This window comes from Leguminivora glycinivorella, chromosome Z (genome assembly GCF_023078275.1).
Source record: "Leguminivora glycinivorella isolate SPB_JAAS2020 chromosome Z, LegGlyc_1.1, whole genome shotgun sequence".
NCBI classification, from domain to species: domain Eukaryota; kingdom Metazoa; phylum Arthropoda; class Insecta; order Lepidoptera; family Tortricidae; genus Leguminivora; species Leguminivora glycinivorella.
Genome location: NC_062998.1, coordinates 28,702,255 through 28,723,409, shown reverse-complemented (window position 1 = coordinate 28,723,409; position 21,155 = coordinate 28,702,255). Strand labels below are relative to the sequence as shown.

The following is a 21,155-nucleotide window of genomic DNA, read 5'->3' as shown; positions in this document are numbered from 1 at the left end:
ATAGTCTGTCAAACAGAGGTGTGTCACAGTAAAAAGGCGCGAAATTTTAATTCTTCGTGTCTTTTAATTATCCTATTTTTTTAATTTTCCGCTTTTTCAAGAGACGGAATCGGCCATAAAAACTTAAAAGAAAAGTCTGTAGAACTACGGATTTTTTAAATTGCAATCTACGGAATTCTACGGATATTTTGGCCGCAGCCTACAGATTTACAGAATTATAATCTGGCAACACTGCGTCACATATTATAATTTAGTTGAAATCATGCTTTTGAAGTTATAAATCTGATAGTATAGTAATAACGGAGTGTGGAACTGATAGTCTGCCCGGAAAGAGAAGAGTCATGAATGTATGGGTCTCCATTCATCATAAGACTTCCCTTTTCGGAGGGACACAATACAAAGAGTCGACGGGCAGCTGAAAAATAATCTTTGTATAACTAAAATATCTATATTTTCTATTATGAAAAAAAATCATTAAATTTTAACAAGTTTACTTTAGCAAATTCGCAAGTGATTCACGAATATTTACAGGATTCGATTATGTTTTTGGAAAAGTAACTGTTTTTTTAGTGAAATACCAGTTTGTGACATCAAAAAAATCTTACATGACCGATGAGGGAAGCACTGGGAGATAGGCAGCGATGTGTGCTTGAATTGGAACAAGGCCCGAGTGAGTACAAACTGACTGTACTCACTCAAAAATCAATGAAAAGCAAAAAACAATGTATCGAATATTAGTCGCTTGTGACGAGACCTGAATTCGACGATGGAGCTTCGAAAATAAACAAGAGTATTTACAGAGGAAGCTCAGGAGCCTCTTGAGTCTTTGGAGTTTAGGTAGTGTTTTGGGTTACAGAAAGAATATTGATTTTTTTTACCCAAATGAATCATATTGAATTCTGAATATTATTTTTCTTACTGCACCAAACCAGACAGAATCAACAAAAAAGGAACACAGGTAGGTAACCATCGGCAAAACAGTGCAGTTTTTTTTATATATTTTACATATCATTATAAAGTTACTTCTTCCTCTGCTTGTTTAAATTACAATGAAGTCTTCGATACCATCACCTATAAATACAAACTTTGCGACATTTTTTTTACTGTCTGAAGAAAGATGCGACGACGACATATTCGAAAGAACGACGACGATTATCGAATAAATAAATCTTTATTTGCCTTTTATAGGTAAGTACATAAATAAATGTACTATGTATTAGATCTTATTATTGTATTACATTCATTTAATATAGTTATGTAGGTAATTTTTCAGCCGCCCGCGTGATGATACTCGTAATTTGATAAGGTAAGGTAGACTATATCTATTCTCTGTAATAATGAAATTACAGATGTAGTGCGAAAAGGGTTTCCTTCGGAAACGTTCATATTTGTCATGCTAGTTCAGTCAATGTCAGTACATCTTGTACTGAGACTGACTGAAATAGCATGACACGTTCGTACGTTTCTGTAACAATACGAAGGCAAATCTTTTCGCACTACATCTGTATATATCTTAGCCATGTTTGGGCTAAATATGATTGTCATGAATGATCTTTAGAAACAGCTTGTGTTGTTTTATATTATAGCTACGGTTTATAAGTACATAATGATCGAAGACGTGCTTGCATTTACTGGGGTTTCCTAAATGATATCATTGTAGTTTAGGTCGATCTTTGAAAATTATGTGACATTATCTGGGTAAAGGGACCTTATTGTCGATGGCGCTTACGGCGTTATGAGCGATGTTCGTGTACAATTACGACGCCGCGAGACGTAAGCGCCATCGACAATAAGGTCCCTTTACCGAGATAACGTCACATATTATAATTTAGTTGAAATCATGCTTTTGAAGTTATAAATCTGATAGTATAGTAATAACGGAGTGTGGAACTGATAGTCTGCCCGGAAAGAGAAGAGTCATGAATGTATGGGTCTCCATTCATCATAAGACTTCCCTTTTCGGAGGGACACAATACAAAGAGTCGACGGGCAGCTGAAAAATAATCTTTGTATAACTAAAATGTCTATATTTTCTATTATGAAAAAAAACATTAAATTTTAACAAGTTTACTTTAGCAAATTCGCAAGTGATTCGCGAATATTTACAGGATTCGATTATGTTTTTGGAAAAGTAACCGTTTTTTTAGTGAAATACCAGTTTGTGACATCAAAAAAATCTTACATGACCGATGAGGGAAGCACTGGGAGATAGGCAGCGATGTGTGCTTGAATTGGAACAAGGCCCGAGTGAGTACAAACTGACTGTACTCACTCAAAAATCAATGAAAAGCAAAAAACAATGTATCGAATATTAGTCGCTTGTGACGAGACCTGAATTCGACGCTGGAGCTTCAAAAATAAACAAGAGTCTTTACAGAGGAAGCTCAGGAGCCTCTTGAGTCTTTGGAGTTTAGGTACAGTGTTTTGGGTTACAGAAAGAATATTGATTTTTTTACCCAAATGAATCATATTGAATTCTGAATATTATTTTTCTTACTGCACCAAACCAGACAGAATCAACAAAAAAGGAACACAGGTGGGTAACCATCGGCAAAACAATGCAGTTTTTTATATATTTCACATATCATTATAAAGTTACTTCTTCCTCTGCTTGTTTAAATTACAATGAAGTCTTCGATACCATCACCTATAAATACAAACTTTGCGACATTTTTTTTACTGTCTGAAGAAAGATGCGACGACGACATATTCGAAAGAACGACGACGATTATCGAATAAATAAATTTTTATTTGCCTTTTGTAGGTAAGTACATATATAAATGTACTTAATGTATCAGATCTTATTATTGTATTACATTCATTTAATATAGTTATGTAGGTAATTTTTCAGCCGCCCGCGTGATGATACTCGTAATTTGATAAGGTAAGGTAGACTATATCTATTCTCTGTAATAATGAAATTACAGATGTAGTGCGAAAAGGGTTTCCTTCGGAAACGTTCGTATTTGTCATGCTAGTTCAGTCAATGTCAGTACATCTTGTACTGAGACTGACTGAAATAGCATGACACGTTCGTACGTTTCCGTAACAATACGAAGGCAAATCTTTTCGCACTACATCTGTATATATCTTAGCCATGTTTGGGCTAAATATGATTGTCATGAATGTTCTTTAGAAACAGCTTGTGTTGTTTTATATACATTATAGCTACGGTTTATAAGTACATAATGATCGAAGGCGTGCTTGCATTTACTGGGGTTTCCTAAATGATATCATTGTAGTTTAGGTCGATCTTTGACAATTATGTGACATTATCTGGGTAAAGGGACCTTATTGTCGATGGCGCTTACGGCGTTATGAGCGATGTTCGTGTACAATTACGACGCCGCGAGACGTAAGCGCCATCGAAAATAAGGTCCCTTTACCCAGAAAACGTCACATATTAGAATTTACTTGAAATCGTGCTTTTGAAGTTATAAATCTGATAGTATAGTAATAACGGAGTGTGGAACTGATAGTCTGCCCGGAAAGAGAAGAGTCATGAATGTATGGGTCTCCATTCATCATAAGACTTCCCTTTTCGGAGGGACACAATACAAAGAGTCGACGGGCAGCTGAAAAATAATCTTTGTATAACTAAAATGTCTATATTTTCTATTATGAAAAAAAACATTAAATTTTAACAAGTTTACTTTAGCAAATTCGCAAGTGATTCTCGAATATTTACAGGATTCGATTATGTTTTTGGAAAAGTAACTGATTTTTTAGTGAAATACCAGTTTGTGACATCAAAAAAATCTTACATGACCGATGAGGGAAGCACTGGGAGATAGGCAGCGATGTGTGCTTGAATTGGAACAAGGCCCGAGTGAGTACAAACTGACTGTACTCACTCAAAAATCAATGAAAAGCAAAAAACAATGTATCGAATATTAGTCGCTTGTGACGAGACCTGAATTCGACGATGGAGCTTCGAAAATAAACAAGAGTATTTACAGAGGAAGCTCAGGAGCCTCTTGAGTCTTTGGAGTTTAGGTAGTGTTTTGGGTTACAGAAAGAATATTGATTTTTTTACCCAAATGAATCATATTGAATTCTGAATATTATTTTTCTTACTGCACCAAACCAGACAGAATCAACAAAAAAGGAACACAGGTAGGTAACCATCGGCAAAACAGTGCAGTTTTTTTTATATATTTTACATATCATTATAGTTACCCGTCGGGTTGGAAGGTCAGATGGCAGTCGCTTTCGTAAAAACTAGTGCCTACGCCAAATCTTGGCATTAGTTGTCAAAGCGGACCCCAGGCTCCCATGAGCCGTGGCAAATGCCGGGATAACGCAAGGAGGATGATGACATATCATTATAAAGTTACTTCTTCCTCTGCTTGTTTAAATTACAATGAAGTCTTCGATACCATCACCTATAAATACAAACTTTGCGACATTTTTTTTACTGTCTGAAGAAAGATGCGACGACGACATATTCGAAAGAACGACGACGATTATCGAATAAATAAATCTTTATTTGCCTTTTATAGGTAAGTACATATATAAATGTACTATGTATTAGATCTTATTATTGTATTACATTCATTTAATATAGTTATGTAGGTAATTTTTCAGCCGCCCGCGTGATGATACTCGTAATTTGATAAGGTAAGGTAGACTATATCTATTCTCTGTAATAATGAAATTACAGATGTAGTGCGAAAAGGGTTTCCTTCGGAAACGTTCATATTTGTCATGCTAGTTCAGTCAATGTCAGTACATCTTGTACTGAGACTGACTGAAATAGCATGACACGTTCGTACGTTTCCGTAACAATACGAAGGCAAATCTTTTCGCACTACATCTGTATATATCTTAGCCATGTTTGGGCTAAATATGATTGTCATGAATGATCTTTAGAAACAGCTTGTGTTGTTTTATATTATAGCTACGGTTTATAAGTACATAATGATCGAAGACGTGCTTGCATTTACTGGGGTTTCCTAAATGATATCATTGTAGTTTAGGTCGATCTTTGAAAATTATGTGACATTATCTGGGTAAAGGGACCTTATTGTCGATGGCGCTTACGGCGTTATGAGCGATGTTCGTGTACAATTACGACGCCGCGAGACGTAAGCGCCATCGACAATAAGGTTCCTTTACCGAGATAACGTCACATCAGCGTAGCCAGATCTACGGAAAAGTCTGTAGATCTACGGATTTCGGGGCTTCAACACAGACCTACGGATTTTTTTGAAATTTCTACGGAATTCCAATAAACACAATTTTTTACTAAATTATACATGTAAGCAATAAAGATATTGTGAGTTATTGCTAATAACGAAACGTGATTCCCGTCTGTCACGCTTCGGACTCAATTCGGACTATAGCGACTATTTATACTTTTGCGTTTCGTTACACGCCGCTCACGCTGTACAAGATCTAACTTTCTAAGGCTACACTAATGTAATAGTAAAAGGGAACGGAATTGAAGCGTACCAATAGTGTAGGTACGCACTGTAATCATATGGCGAAAAAGTAGAAGTGCTACATACACTTCTACTTTTCATTACTCATTATTTATGCTTCAATATAGTCTGTCAAACAGAGGTGTGTCACAGTAAAAAGGCGCGAAATTTTAATTCTTCGTGTCTTTTAATTATCCTATTTTTTTAATTTTCCGCTTTTTCAAGAGACGGAATCGGCCATAAAAACTTAAAAGAAAAGTCTGTAGTACTACGGATTTTTTAAATTGCAATCTACGGAATTCTACGGATATTTTGGCCGCAGCCTACAGATTTACAGAATTATAATCTGGCAACACTGCGTCACATATTATAATTTAGTTGAAATCATGCTTTTGAAGTTATAAATCTGATAGTATAGTAATAACGGAGTGTGGAACTGATAGTCTGCCCGGAAAGAGAAGAGTCATGAATGTATGGGTCTCCATTCATCATAAGACTTCCCTTTTCGGAGGGACACAATACAAAGAGTCGACGGGCAGCTGAAAAATAATCTTTGTATAACTAAAATGTCTATATTTTCTATTATGAAAAAAAATCATTAAATTTTAACAAGTTTACTTTAGCAAATTCGCAAGTGATTCACGAATATTTACAGGATTCGATTATGTTTTTGGAAAAGTAACCGTTTTTTTAGTGAAATACCAGTTTGTGACATCAAAAAAATCTTACATGACCGATGAGGGAAGCACTGGGAGATAGGCAGCGATGTGTGCTTGAATTGGAACAAGGCCCGAGTGAGTACAAACTGACTGTACTCACTCAAAAATCAATGAAAAGCAAAAAACAATGTATCGAATATTAGTCGCTTGTGACGAAACCTGAATTCGGCGCTGGAGCTTCAAAAATAAACAAGAGTCTTTACAGAGGAAGCTCAGGAGCCTCTTGAGTCTTTGGAGTTTAGGTACAGTGTTTTGGGTTACAGAAAGAATATTGATTTTTTTACCCAAATGAATCATATTGAATTCTGAATATTATTTTTCTTACTGCACCAAACCAGACAGAATCAACAAAAAAGGAACACAGGTGGGTAACCATCGGCAAAACAATGCAGTTTTTTATATATTTCACATATCATTATAAAGTTACTTCTTCCTCTGCTTGTTTAAATTACAATGAAGTCTTCGATACCATCACCTATAAATTCAAACTTTGCGACAATTTTTTTACTGTCTGAAGAAAGATGCGACGACGACATATTCGAAAGAACGACGACGATTATCGAATAAATAAATTTTTATTTGCCTTTTATAGGTAAGTACAAATATAAATGTACTTAATGTATTAGATCTTATTATTGTATTACATTCATTTAATATAGTTATGTAGGTAATTTTTCAGCCGCCCGCGTGATGATACTCGTAATTTGATAAGGTACGGTAGACTATATCTATTATCTGTAATAATGAAATGACAGATGTAGTGCGAAAAGGGCTTCCTTCGGAAACGTTCGTATTTGTCATGCTAGTTCAGTCAATGTCAGTACATCTTGTACTGAGACGGACTGAAATAGCATGACACGTTCGTACGTTTCCGTAACATTACGAAGGCAAATCTTTTCGCACTACACCTGTATATATCTTAGCTATGTTTGGGCTAAATATGATTGTCATGAATAATCTTTAGAAACAGCTTGTGTTGTTTTATATACATTATAGCTACGGTTTATAAGTACATAATTATCGAAGACGTGCTTGCATTTACTGGGGTTTCCTAAATGATATCATTGTAGTTTAGGTCGATCTTTGAAAATTATATGACTTTATCTGGGTAAAGGGACCTTATTGTCGATGGCGCTTACGGCGTTATGAGAGATGTTCGTGTACAATTACGACGCCGCGAGACGTAAGCGCCATCGACAATAAGGTTCCTTTACCCAGATAACGTCACATATTAGAATTTACCTGAAATCGTGCTTTTGAAGTTATAAATCTGATAGTATAGTAATAACGGAGTGTGGAACTGATAGTCTGCCCGGAAAGAGAAGAGTCATGAATGTATGGGTCTCCATTCATCATAAGACTTCCCTTTTCGGAGGGACACAATACAAAGAGTCGACGGGCAGCTGAAAAATAATCTTTGTATAACTAAAATGTCTATATTTTCTATTATGAAAAAAAACATTAAATTTTAACAAGTTTACTTTAGCAAATTCGCAAGTGATTCTCGAATATTTACAGGATTCGATTATGTTTTTGGAAAAGTAACTGTTTTTTTAGTGAAATACCAGTTTGTGACATCAAAAAAATCTTACATGACCGATGAGGGAAGCACTGGGAGATAGGCAGCGATGTGTGCTTGAATTGGAACAAGGCCCGAGTGAGTACAAACTGACTGTACTCACTCAAAAATCAATGAAAAGCAAAAAACAATGTATCGAATATTAGTCGCTTGTGACGAGACCTGAATTCGACGATGGAGCTTCGAAAATAAACAAGAGTATTTACAGAGGAAGCTCAGGAGCCTCTTGAGTCTTTGGAGTTTAGGTAGTGTTTTGGGTTACAGAAAGAATATTGATTTTTTTTACCCAAATGAATCATATTGAATTCTGAATATTATTTTTCTTACTGCACCAAACCAGACAGAATCAACAAAAAAGGAACACAGGTAGGTAACCATCGGCAAAACAATGCAGTTTTTTATATATATTTTACATATCATTATAAAGTTACTTCTTCCTCTGCTTGTTTAAATTACAATGAAGTCTTCGATACCATCACCTATAAATACAAACTTTGCGACATTTTTTTTACTGTCTGAAGAAAGATGCGACGACGAGATATTCGAAAGAACGACGACGATTATCGAATAAATAAATCTTTATTTGCCTTTTATAGGTAAGTACATATATAAATGTACTTAATGTATCAGATCTTATTATTGTATTACATTCATTTAATATAGTTATGTAGGTAATTTTTCAGCCGCCCGCGTGATGATACTCGTAATTTGATAAGGTAAGGTAGACTATATCTATTCTCTGTAATAATGAAATTACAGATGTAGTGCGAAAAGGGTTTCCTTCGGAAACGTTCGTATTTGTCATGCTAGTTCAGTCAATGTCAGTACATCTTGTACTGAGACTGACTGAAATAGCATGACACGTTCGTACGTTTCCGTAACAATACGAAGGCAAATCTTTTCGCACTACATCTGTATATATCTTAGCCATGTTTGGGCTAAATATGATTGTCATGAATGTTCTTTAGAAACAGCTTGTGTTGTTTTATATACATTATAGCTACGGTTTATAAGTACATAATGATCGAAGGCGTGCTTGCATTTACTGGGGTTTCCTAAATGATATCATTGTAGTTTAGGTCGATCTTTGACAATTATGTGACATTATCTGGGTAAAGGGACCTTATTGTCGATGGCGCTTACGGCGTTATGAGCGATGTTCGTGTACAATTACGACGCCGCGAGACGTAAGCGCCATCGAAAATAAGGTCCCTTTACCCAGAAAACGTCACATATTAGAATTTACTTGAAATCGTGCTTTTGAAGTTATAAATCTGATAGTATAGTAATAACGGAGTGTGGAACTGATAGTCTGCCCGGAAAGAGAAGAGTCATGAATGTATGGGTCTCCATTCATCATAAGACTTCCCTTTTCGGAGGGACACAATACAAAGAGTCGACGGGCAGCTGAAAAATAATCTTTGTATAACTAAAATGTCTATATTTTCTATTATGAAAAAAAACATTAAATTTTAACAAGTTTACTTTAGCAAATTCGCAAGTGATTCTCGAATATTTACAGGATTCGATTATGTTTTTGGAAAAGTAACTGTTTTTTTAGTGAAATACCAGTTTGTGACATCAAACAAATCTTACATGACCGATGAGGGAAGCACTGGGAGATAGGCAGCGATGTGTGCTTGAATTGGAACAAGGCCCGAGTGAGTACAAACTGACTGTACTCACTCAAAAATCAATGAAAAGCAAAAAACAATGTATCGAATATTAGTCGCTTGTGACGAGACCTGAATTCGACGATGGAGCTTCGAAAATAAACAAGAGTATTTACAGAGGAAGCTCAGGAGCCTCTTGAGTCTTTGGAGTTTAGGTAGTGTTTTGGGTTACAGAAAGAATATTGATTTTTTTACCCAAATGAATCATATTGAATTCTGAATATTATTTTTCTTACTGCACCAAACCAGACAGAATCAACAAAAAAGGAACACAGGTAGGTAACCATCGGCAAAACAGTGCAGTTTTTTTTATATATTTTACATATCATTATAGTTACCCGTCGGGTTGGAAGGTCAGATGGCAGTCGCTTTCGTAAAAACTAGTGCCTACGCCAAATCTTGGGATTAGTTGTCAAAGCGGACCCCAGGCTCCCATGAGCCGTGGCAAATGCCGGGATAACGCAAGGAGGATGATGACATATCATTATAAAGTTACTTCTTCCTCTGCTTGTTTAAATTACAATGAAGTCTTCGATACCATCACCTATAAATACAAACTTTGCGACATTTTTTTTACTGTCTGAAGAAAGATGCGACGACGACATATTCGAAAGAACGACGACGATTATCGAATAAATAAATCTTTATTTGCCTTTTATAGGTAAGTACATATATAAATGTACTATGTATTAGATCTTATTATTGTATTACATTCATTTAATATAGTTATGTAGGTAATTTTTCAGCCGCCCGCGTGATGATACTCGTAATTTGATAAGGTAAGGTAGACTATATCTATTCTCTGTAATAATGAAATTACAGATGTAGTGCGAAAAGGGTTTCCTTCGGAAACGTTCATATTTGTCATGCTAGTTCAGTCAATGTCAGTACATCTTGTACTGAGACTGACTGAAATAGCATGACACGTTCGTACGTTTCTGTAACAATACGAAGGCAAATCTTTTCGCACTACATCTGTATATATCTTAGCCATGTTTGGGCTAAATATGATTGTCATGAATGATCTTTAGAAACAGCTTGTGTTGTTTAATATTATAGCTACGGTTTATAAGTACATAATGATCGAAGACGTGCTTGCATTTACTGGGGTTTCCTAAATGATATCATTGTAGTTTAGGTCGATCTTTGAAAATTATGTGACATTATCTGGGTAAAGGGACCTTATTGTCGATGGCGCTTACGGCGTTATGAGCGATGTTCGTGTACAATTACGACGCCGCGAGACGTAAGCGCCATCGACAATAAGGTTCCTTTACCGAGATAACGTCACATCAGCGTAGCCAGATCTACGGAAAAGTCTGTAGATCTACGGATTTCGGGGCTTCAACACAGACCTACGGATTTTTTTGAAATTTCTACGGAATTCCAATAAACACAATTTTTTACTAAATTATACATGTAAGCAATAAAGATATTGTGAGTTATTGCTAATAACGAAACGTGATTCCCGTCTGTCACGCTTCGGACTCAATTCGGACTATAGCGACTATTTATACTTTTGCGTTTCGTTACACGCCGCTCACGCTGTACAAGATCTAACTTTCTAAGGCTACACTAATGTAATAGTAAAAGGGAACGGAATTGAAGCGTACCAATAGTGTAGGTACGCACTGTAATCATATGGCGAAAAAGTAGAAGTGCTACATACACTTCTACTTTTCATTACTCATTATTTATGCTTCAATATAGTCTGTCAAACAGAGGTGTGTCACAGTAAAAAGGCGCGAAATTTTAATTCTTCGTGTCTTTTAATTATCCTATTTTTTTAATTTTCCGCTTTTTCAAGAGACGGAATCGGCCATAAAAACTTAAAAGAAAAGTCTGTAGAACTACGGATTTTTTAAATTGCAATCTACGGAATTCTACGGATATTTTGGCCGCAGCCTACAGATTTACAGAATTATAATCTGGCAACACTGCGTCACATATTATAATTTAGTTGAAATCATGCTTTTGAAGTTATAAATCTGATAGTATAGTAATAACGGAGTGTGGAACTGATAGTCTGCCCGGAAAGAGAAGAGTCATGAATGTATGGGTCTCCATTCATCATAAGACTTCCCTTTTCGGAGGGACACAATACAAAGAGTCGACGGGCAGCTGAAAAATAATCTTTGTATAACTAAAATGTCTATATTTTCTATTATGAAAAAAAATCATTAAATTTTAACAAGTTTACTTTAGCAAATTCGCAAGTGATTCACGAATATTTACAGGATTTGATTATGTTTTTGGAAAAGTAACCGTTTTTTTAGTGAAATACCAGTTTGTGACATCAAAAAAATCTTACATGACCGATGAGGGAAGCACTGGGAGATAGGCAGCGATGTGTGCTTGAATTGGAACAAGGCCCGAGTGAGTACAAACTGACTGTACTCACTCAAAAATCAATGAAAAGCAAAAAACAATGTATCGAATATTAGTCGCTTGTGACGAAACCTGAATTCGGCGCTGGAGCTTCAAAAATAAACAAGAGTCTTTACAGAGGAAGCTCAGGAGCCTCTTGAGTCTTTGGAGTTTAGGTACAGTGTTTTGGGTTACAGAAAGAATATTGATTTTTTTACCCAAATGAATCATATTGAATTCTGAATATTATTTTTCTTACTGCACCAAACCAGACAGAATCAACAAAAAAGGAACACAGGTGGGTAACCATCGGCAAAAAAATGCAGTTTTTATATATATTTCACATATCATTATAAAGTTACTTCTTCCTCTGCTTGTTTAAATTACAATGAAGTCTTCGATACCATCACCTATAAATTCAAACTTTGCGACAATTTTTTTACTGTCTGAAGAAAGATGCGACGACGACATATTCGAAAGAACGACGACGATTATCGAATAAATAAATTTTTATTTGCCTTTTATAGGTAAGTACAAATATAAATGTACTTAATGTATTAGATCTTATTATTGTATTACATTCATTTAATATAGTTATGTAGGTAATTTTTCAGCCGCCCGCGTGATGATACTCGTAATTTGATAAGGTACGGTAGACTATATCTATTATCTGTAATAATGAAATGACAGATGTAGTGCGAAAAGGGCTTCCTTCGGAAACGTTCGTATTTGTCATGCTAGTTCAGTCAATGTCAGTACATCTTGTACTGAGACGGACTGAAATAGCATGACACGTTCGTACGTTTCCGTAACATTACGAAGGCAAATCTTTTCGCACTACACCTGTATATATCTTAGCTATGTTTGGGCTAAATATGATTGTCATGAATGATCTTTAGAAACAGCATGTGTTGTTTTATATACATTATAGCTACGGTTTATAAGTACATAATTATCGAAGACGTGCTTGCATTTACTGGGGTTTCCTAAATGATATCATTGTAGTTTAGGTCGATCTTTGAAAATTATATGACTTTATCTGGGTAAAGGGACCTTATTGTCGATGGCGCTTACGGCGTTATGAGAGATGTTCGTGTACAATTACGACGCCGCGAGACGTAAGCGCCATCGACAATAAGGTTCCTTTACCCAGATAACGTCACATATTAGAATTTACCTGAAATCGTGCTTTTGAAGTTATAAATCTGATAGTATAGTAATAACGGAGTGTGGAACTGATAGTCTGCCCGGAAAGAGAAGAGTCATGAATGTATGGGTCTCCATTCATCATAAGACTTCCCTTTTCGGAGGGACACAATACAAAGAGTCGACGGGCAGCTGAAAAATAATCTTTGTATAACTAAAATGTCTATATTTTCTATTATGAAAAAAAACATTAAATTTTAACAAGTTTACTTTAGCAAATTCGCAAGTGATTCTCGAATATTTACAGGATTCGATTATGTTTTTGGAAAAGTAACTGTTTTTTTAGTGAAATACCAGTTTGTGACATCAAAAAAATCTTACATGACCGATGAGGGAAGCACTGGGAGATAGGCAGCGATGTGTGCTTGAATTGGAACAAGGCCCGAGTGAGTACAAACTGACTGTACTCACTCAAAAATCAATGAAAAGCAAAAAACAATGTATCGAATATTAGTCGCTTGTGACGAGACCTGAATTCGACGATGGAGCTTCGAAAATAAACAAGAGTATTTACAGAGGAAGCTCAGGAGCCTCTTGAGTCTTTGGAGTTTAGGTAGTGTTTTGGGTTACAGAAAGAATATTGATTTTTTTTACCCAAATGAATCATATTGAATTCTGAATATTATTTTTCTTACTGCACCAAACCAGACAGAATCAACAAAAAAGGAACACAGGTAGGTAACCATCGGCAAAACAGTGCAGTTTTTTTTATATATTTTACATATCATTATAAAGTTACTTCTTCCTCTGCTTGTTTAAATTACAATGAAGTCTTCGATACCATCACCTATAAATACAAACTTTGCGACATTTTTTTTACTGTCTGAAGAAAGATGCGACGACGAGATATTCGAAAGAACGATGACGATTATCGAATAAATAAATCTTTATTTGCCTTTTATAGGTAAGTACATAAATAAATGTACTATGTATTAGATCTTATTATTGTATTACATTCATTTAATATAGTTATGTAGGTAATTTTTCAGCCGCCCGCGTGATGATACTCTTAATTTGATAAGGTAAGGTAGACTATATCTATTCTCTGTAATAATGAAATTACAGATGTAGTGCGAAAAGGGTTTCCTTCGGAAACGTTCATATTTGTCATGCTAGTTCAGTCAATGTCAGTACATCTTGTACTGAGACTGACTGAAATAGCATGACACGTTCGTACGTTTCTGTAACAATACGAAGGCAAATCTTTTCGCACTACATCTGTATATATCTTAGCCATGTTTGGGCTAAATATGATTGTCATGAATGATCTTTAGAAACAGCTTGTGTTGTTTTATATTATAGCTACGGTTTATAAGTACATAATGATCGAAGACGTGCTTGCATTTACTGGGGTTTCCTAAATGATATCATTGTAGTTTAGGTCGATCTTTGAAAATTATGTGACATTATCTGGGTAAAGGGACCTTATTGTCGATGGCGCTTACGGCGTTATGAGCGATGTTCGTGTACAATTACGACGCCGCGAGACGTAAGCGCCATCGACAATAAGGTCCCTTTACGGAGATAACGTCACATATTATAATTTAGTTGAAATCATGCTTTTGAAGTTATAAATCTGATAGTATAGTAATAACGGAGTGTGGAACTGATAGTCTGCCCGGAAAGAGAAGAGTCATGAATGTATGGGTCTCCATTCATCATAAGACTTCCCTTTTCGGAGGGACACAATACAAAGAGTCGACGGGCAGCTGAAAAATAATCTTTGTATAACTAAAATGTCTATATTTTCTATTATGAAAAAAAACATTAAATTTTAACAAGTTTACTTTAGCAAATTCGCAAGTGATTCGCGAATATTTACAGGATTCGATTATGTTTTTGGAAAAGTAACCGTTTTTTTAGTGAAATACCAGTTTGTGACATCAAAAAAATCTTACATGACCGATGAGGGAAGCACTGGGAGATAGGCAGCGATGTGTGCTTGAATTGGAACAAGGCCCGAGTGAGTACAAACTGACTGTACTCACTCAAAAATCAATGAAAAGCAAAAAACAATGTATCGAATATTAGTCGCTTGTGACGAGACCTGAATTCGACGCTGGAGCTTCAAAAATAAACAAGAGTCTTTACAGAGGAAGCTCAGGAGCCTCTTGAGTCTTTGGAGTTTAGGTACAGTGTTTTGGGTTACAGAAAGAATATTGATTTTTTTACCCAAATGAATCATATTGAATTCTGAATATTATTTTTCTTACTGCACCAAACCAGACAGAATCAACAAAAAAGGAACACAGGTGGGTAACCATCGGCAAAACAATGCAGTTTTTTATATATTTCACATATCATTATAAAGTTACTTCTTCCTCTGCTTGTTTAAATTACAATGAAGTCTTCGATACCATCACCTATAAATACAAACTTTGCGACATTTTTTTTTACTGTCTGAAGAAAGATGCGACGACGACATATTCGAAAGAACGACGACGATTATCGAATAAATAAATTTTTATTTGCCTTTTATAGGTAAGTACATATATAAATGTACTTAATGTATCAGATCTTATTATTGTATTACATTCATTTAATATAGTTATGTAGGTAATTTTTCAGCCGCCCGCGTGATGATACTCGTAATTTGATAAGGTAAGGTAGACTATATCTATTCTCTGTAATAATGAAATTACAGATGTAGTGCGAAAAGGGTTTCCTTCGGAAACGTTCGTATTTGTCATGCTAGTTCAGTCAATGTCAGTACATCTTGTACTGAGACTGACTGAAATAGCATGACACGTTCGTACGTTTCCGTAACAATACGAAGGCAAATCTTTTCGCACTACATCTGTATATATCTTAGCCATGTTTGGGCTAAATATGATTGTCATGAATGTTCTTTAGAAACAGCTTGTGTTGTTTTATATACATTATAGCTACGGTTTATAAGTACATAATGATCGAAGGCGTGCTTGCATTTACTGGGGTTTCCTAAATGATATCATTGTAGTTTAGGTCGATCTTTGACAATTATGTGACATTATCTGGGTAAAGGGACCTTATTGTCGATGGCGCTTACGGCGTTATGAGCGATGTTCGTGTACAATTACGACGCCGCGAGACGTAAGCGCCATCGAAAATAAGGTCCCTTTACCCAGAAAACGTCACATATTAGAATTTACTTGAAATCGTGCTTTTGAAGTTATAAATCTGATAGTATAGTAATAACGGAGTGTGGAACTGATAGTCTGCCCGGAAAGAGAAGAGTCATGAATGTATGGGTCTCCATTCATCATAAGACTTCCCTTTTCGGAGGGACACAATACAAAGAGTCGACGGGCAGCTGAAAAATAATCTTTGTATAACTAAAATGTCTATATTTTCTATTATGAAAAAAAACATTAAATTTTAACAAGTTTACTTTAGCAAATTCGCAAGTGATTCTCGAATATTTACAGGATTCGATTATGTTTTTGGAAAAGTAACTGTTTTTTTAGTGAAATACCAGTTTGTGACATCAAACAAATCTTACATGACCGATGAGGGAAGCACTGGGAGATAGGCAGCGATGTGTGCTTGAATTGGAACAAGGCCCGAGTGAGTACAAACTGACTGTACTCACTCAAAAATCAATGAAAAGCAAAAAACAATGTATCGAATATTAGTCGCTTGTGACGAGACCTGAATTCGACGATGGAGCTTCGAAAATAAACAAGAGTATTTACAGAGGAAGCTCAGGAGCCTCTTGAGTCTTTGGAGTTTAGGTAGTGTTTTGGGTTACAGAAAGAATATTGATTTTTTTACCCAAATGAATCATATTGAATTCTGAATATTATTTTTCTTACTGCACCAAACCAGACAGAATCAACAAAAAAGGAACACAGGTAGGTAACCATCGGCAAAACAGTGCAGTTTTTTTTATATATTTTACATATCATTATAGTTACCCGTCGGGTTGGAAGGTCAGATGGCAGTCGCTTTCGTAAAAACTAGTGCCTACGCCAAATCTTGGGATTAGTTGTCAAAGCGGACCCCAGGCTCCCATGAGCCGTGGCAAATGCCGGGATAACGCAAGGAGGATGATGACATATCATTATAAAGTTACTTCTTCCTCTGCTTGTTGAAATTACAATGAAGTCTTCGATACCATCACCTATAAATACAAACTTTGCGACATTTTTTTTACTGTCTGAAGAAAGATGCGACGACGACATATTCGAAAGAACGACGACGATTATCGAATAAATAAATCTTTATTTGTCTTTTATAGGTAAGTACATATATAAATGTACTATGTATTAGATCTTATTATTGTATTACATTCATTTAATATAGTTATGTAGGTAATTTTTCAGCCGCCCGCGTGATGATACTCGTAATTTGATAAGGTAAGGTAGACTATATCTATTCTCTGTAATAATGAAATTACAGATGTAGTGCGAAAAGGGTTTCCTTCGGAAACGTTCATATTTGTCATGCTAGTTCAGTCAATGTCAGTACATCTTGTACTGAGACTGACTGAAATAGCATGACACGTTCGTACGTTTCCGTAACAATACGAAGGCAAATCTTTTCGCACTACATCTGTATATATCTTAGCCATGTTTGGGCTAAATATGATTGTCATGAATGATCTTTAGAAACAGCTTGTGTTGTTTTATATTATAGCTACGGTTTATAAGTACATAATGATCGAAGACGTGCTTGCATTTACTGGGGTTTCCTAAATGATATCATTGTAGTTTAGGTCGATCTTTGAAAATTATGTGACATTATCTGGGTAAAGGGACCTTATTGTCGATGGCGCTTACGGCGTTATGAGCGATGTTCGTGTACAATTACGACGCCGCGAGACGTAAGCGCCATCGACAATAAGGTTCCTTTACCGAGATAACGTCACATCAGCGTAGCCAGATCTACGGAAAAGTCTGTAGATCTACGGATTTCGGGGCTTCAACACAGACCTACGGATTTTTTTGAAATTTCTACGGAATTCCAATAAACACAATTTTTTACTAAATTATACATGTAAGCAATAAAGATATTGTGAGTTATTGCTAATAACGAAACGTGATTCCCGTCTGTCACGCTTCGGACTCAATTCGGACTATAGCGACTATTTATACTTTTGCGTTTCGTTACACGCCGCTCACGCTGTACAAGATCTAACTTTCTAAGGCTACACTAATGTAATAGTAAAAGGGAACGGAATTGAAGCGTACCAATAGTGTAGGTACGCACTGTAATCATATGGCGAAAAAGTAGAAGTGCTACATACACTTCTACTTTTCATTACTCATTATTTATGCTTCAATATAGTCTGTCAAACAGAGGTGTGTCACAGTAAAAAGGCGCGAAATTTTAATTCTTCGTGTCTTTTAATTATCCTATTTTTTTAATTTTCCGCTTTTTCAAGAGACGGAATCGGCCATAAAAACTTAAAAGAAAAGTCTGTAGAACTACGGATTTTTTAAATTGCAATCTACTGAATTCTACGGATATTTTGGCCGCAGCCTACAGATTTACAGAATTATAATCTGGCAACACTGCGTCACATATTATAATTTAGTTGAAATCATGCTTTTGAAGTTATAAATCTGATAGTATAGTAATAACGGAGTGTGGAACTGATAGTCTGCCCGGAAAGAGAAGAGTCATGAATGTATGGGTCTCCATTCATCATAAGACTTCCCTTTTCGGAGGGACACAATACAAAGAGTCGACGGGCAGCTGAAAAATAATCTTTGTATAACTAAAATGTCTATATTTTCTATTATGAAAAAAAATCATTAAATTTTAACAAGTTTACTTTAGCAAATTCGCAAGTGATTCACGAATATTTACAGGATTCGATTATGTTTTTGGAAAAGTAACCGTTTTTTTAGTGAAATACCAGTTTGTGACATCAAAAAAATCTTACATGACCGATGAGGGAAGCACTGGGAGATAGGCAGCGATGTGTGCTTGAATTGGAACAAGGCCCGAGTGAGTACAAACTGACTGTACTCACTCAAAAATCAATGAAAAGCAAAAAACAATGTATCGAATATTAGTCGCTTGTGACGAAACCTGAATTCGGCGCTGGAGCTTCAAAAATAAACAAGAGTCTTTACAGAGGAAGCTCAGGAGCCTCTTGAGTCTTTGGAGTTTAGGTACAGTGTTTTGGGTTACAGAAAGAATATTGATTTTTTTACCCAAATGAATCATATTGAATTCTGAATATTATTTTTCTTACTGCACCAAACCAGACAGAATCAACAAAAAAGGAACACAGGTGGGTAACCATCGGCAAAAAAATGCAGTTTTTATATATATTTCACATATCATTATAAAGTTACTTCTTCCTCTGCTTGTTTAAATTACAATGAAGTCTTCGATACCATCACCTATAAATTCAAACTTTGCGACAATTTTTTTACTGTCTGAAGAAAGATGCGACGACGACATATTCGAAAGAACGACGACGATTATCGAATAAATAAATTTTTATTTGCCTTTTATAGGTAAGTACAAATATAAATGTACTTAATGTATTAGATCTTATTATTGTATTACATTCATTTAATATAGTTATGTAGGTAATTTTTCAGCCGCCCGCGTGATGATACTCGTAATTTGATAAGGTACGGTAGACTATATCTATTATCTGTAATAATGAAATGACAGATGTAGTGCGAAAAGGGCTTCCTTCGGAAACGTTCGTATTTGTCATGCTAGTTCAGTCAATGTCAGTACATCTTGTACTGAGACGGACTGAAATAGCATGACACGTTCGTACGTTTCCGTAACATTACGAAGGCAAATCTTTTCGCACTACACCTGTATATATCTTAGCTATGTTTGGGCTAAATATGATTGTCATGAATGATCTTTAGAAACAGCTTGTGTTGTTTTATAATTATAGCTACGGTTTATAAGTACATAATTATCGAAGACGTGCTTGCATTTACTGGGGTTTCCTAAATGATATCATTGTAGTTTAGGTCGATCTTTGAAAATTATATGACTTTATCTGGGTAAAGGGACCTTATTGTCGATGGCGCTTACGGCGTTATGAGAGATGTTCGTGTACAATTACGACGCCGCGAGACGTAAGCGCCATCGACAATAAGGTTCCTTTACCCAGATAACGTCACATATTATAATTTACCTGAAATCGTGCTTTTGAAGTTATAAATCTGATAGTATAGTAATAACGGAGTGTGGAACTGATAGTCTGCCCGGAAAGAGAAGAGTCATGAATGTATGGGTCTCCATTCATCATAAGACTTCCCTTTTCGGAGGGACACAATACAAAGAGTCGACGGGCAGCTGAAAAATAATCTTTGTATAACTAAAATGTCTATATTTTCTATTATGAAAAAAAAATCATTAAATTTTAACAAGTTTACTTTAGAAAATTCGCAAGTGATTCGCGAATATTTACAGGATTCGATTATGTTTTTGGAAAAGTAACCGTTTTTTTAGTGAAATACCAGTTTGTGACATCAAAAAAATCTTACATGACCGATGAGGGAAGCACTGGGAGATAGGCAGCGATGTGTGCTTGAATTGGAACAAGGCCCGAGTGAGTACAAACTGACTGTACTCACTCAAAAATCAATGAAAAGCAAAAAACAATGTATCGAATATTAGTTGCTTGTGACGAGACCTGAATTCGACGCTGGAGCTTCGAAAATAAACAAGAGTCTTTACGAGGAAGCTCAGGAGCCTCTTGAGTCTTTGGAGTTTAGGTACAGTGTTTTGGGTTACAGAAAGAATATTGATTTTTTTACCCAAATGAATCCTATTGAATTCTGAATATTATTTTTCTTACTGCACCAAACCAGACAGAATCAACAAAAAAGGAACACAGGTGGGTAACCATCGGCAAAACAATGCAGTTTTTTATATAATATCTGGGCAACTGAGCTTCGCTCGGTTCTGTTTTGTATCCTTGACATGTGTCGCCATCTAGTTCAAAAATGAATAGTACCTACATCGAGCGAAAGAATTCTCAGCCTTAACAACACAACTACTCCACACGAGATGGCGCGCATTTCGCCACAAAAACTCAAATAGTGTATTTTCTATTCGTTTTAGCCTTGACCTGTGTCGCCATCTAGTGTTTACAATAAATAGTACTTACATCGACCGAAAGAATTATGTCTTAACAGTACAACTACTGCACACGAGATGGCGCGCGAAGAAAAACGCATGAAAACTCGAAAATTCGCGTTTTCCGGGACCTAAGGATAAG

At 35.7% G+C, this 21,155-nt stretch overlaps 1 protein-coding gene across 4 annotated transcripts in view; it reads right to left on the bottom strand.

Annotated features, from left to right (window-relative positions):
- LOC125240826 (zinc finger protein 62 homolog) overlaps positions 1 to 21,155 on the bottom strand; it is a 109,159-nt gene that overhangs the window by 82,946 nt on the left and 5,058 nt on the right. The window contains exon 7 of one of the 4 annotated variants that reach the window (XM_048148954.1): positions 19,407 to 19,523. The exons of the other annotated variants lie outside the window; for them this stretch is intronic. Coding sequence (XP_048004911.1) covers positions 19,487 to 19,523 — 37 coding nt within the window. The 3' untranslated portion in view covers positions 19,407 to 19,486. Of the gene's footprint in view, positions 1 to 19,406; positions 19,524 to 21,155 lie in introns of those variants that run through there. 4 annotated transcript variants of the gene reach the window in all.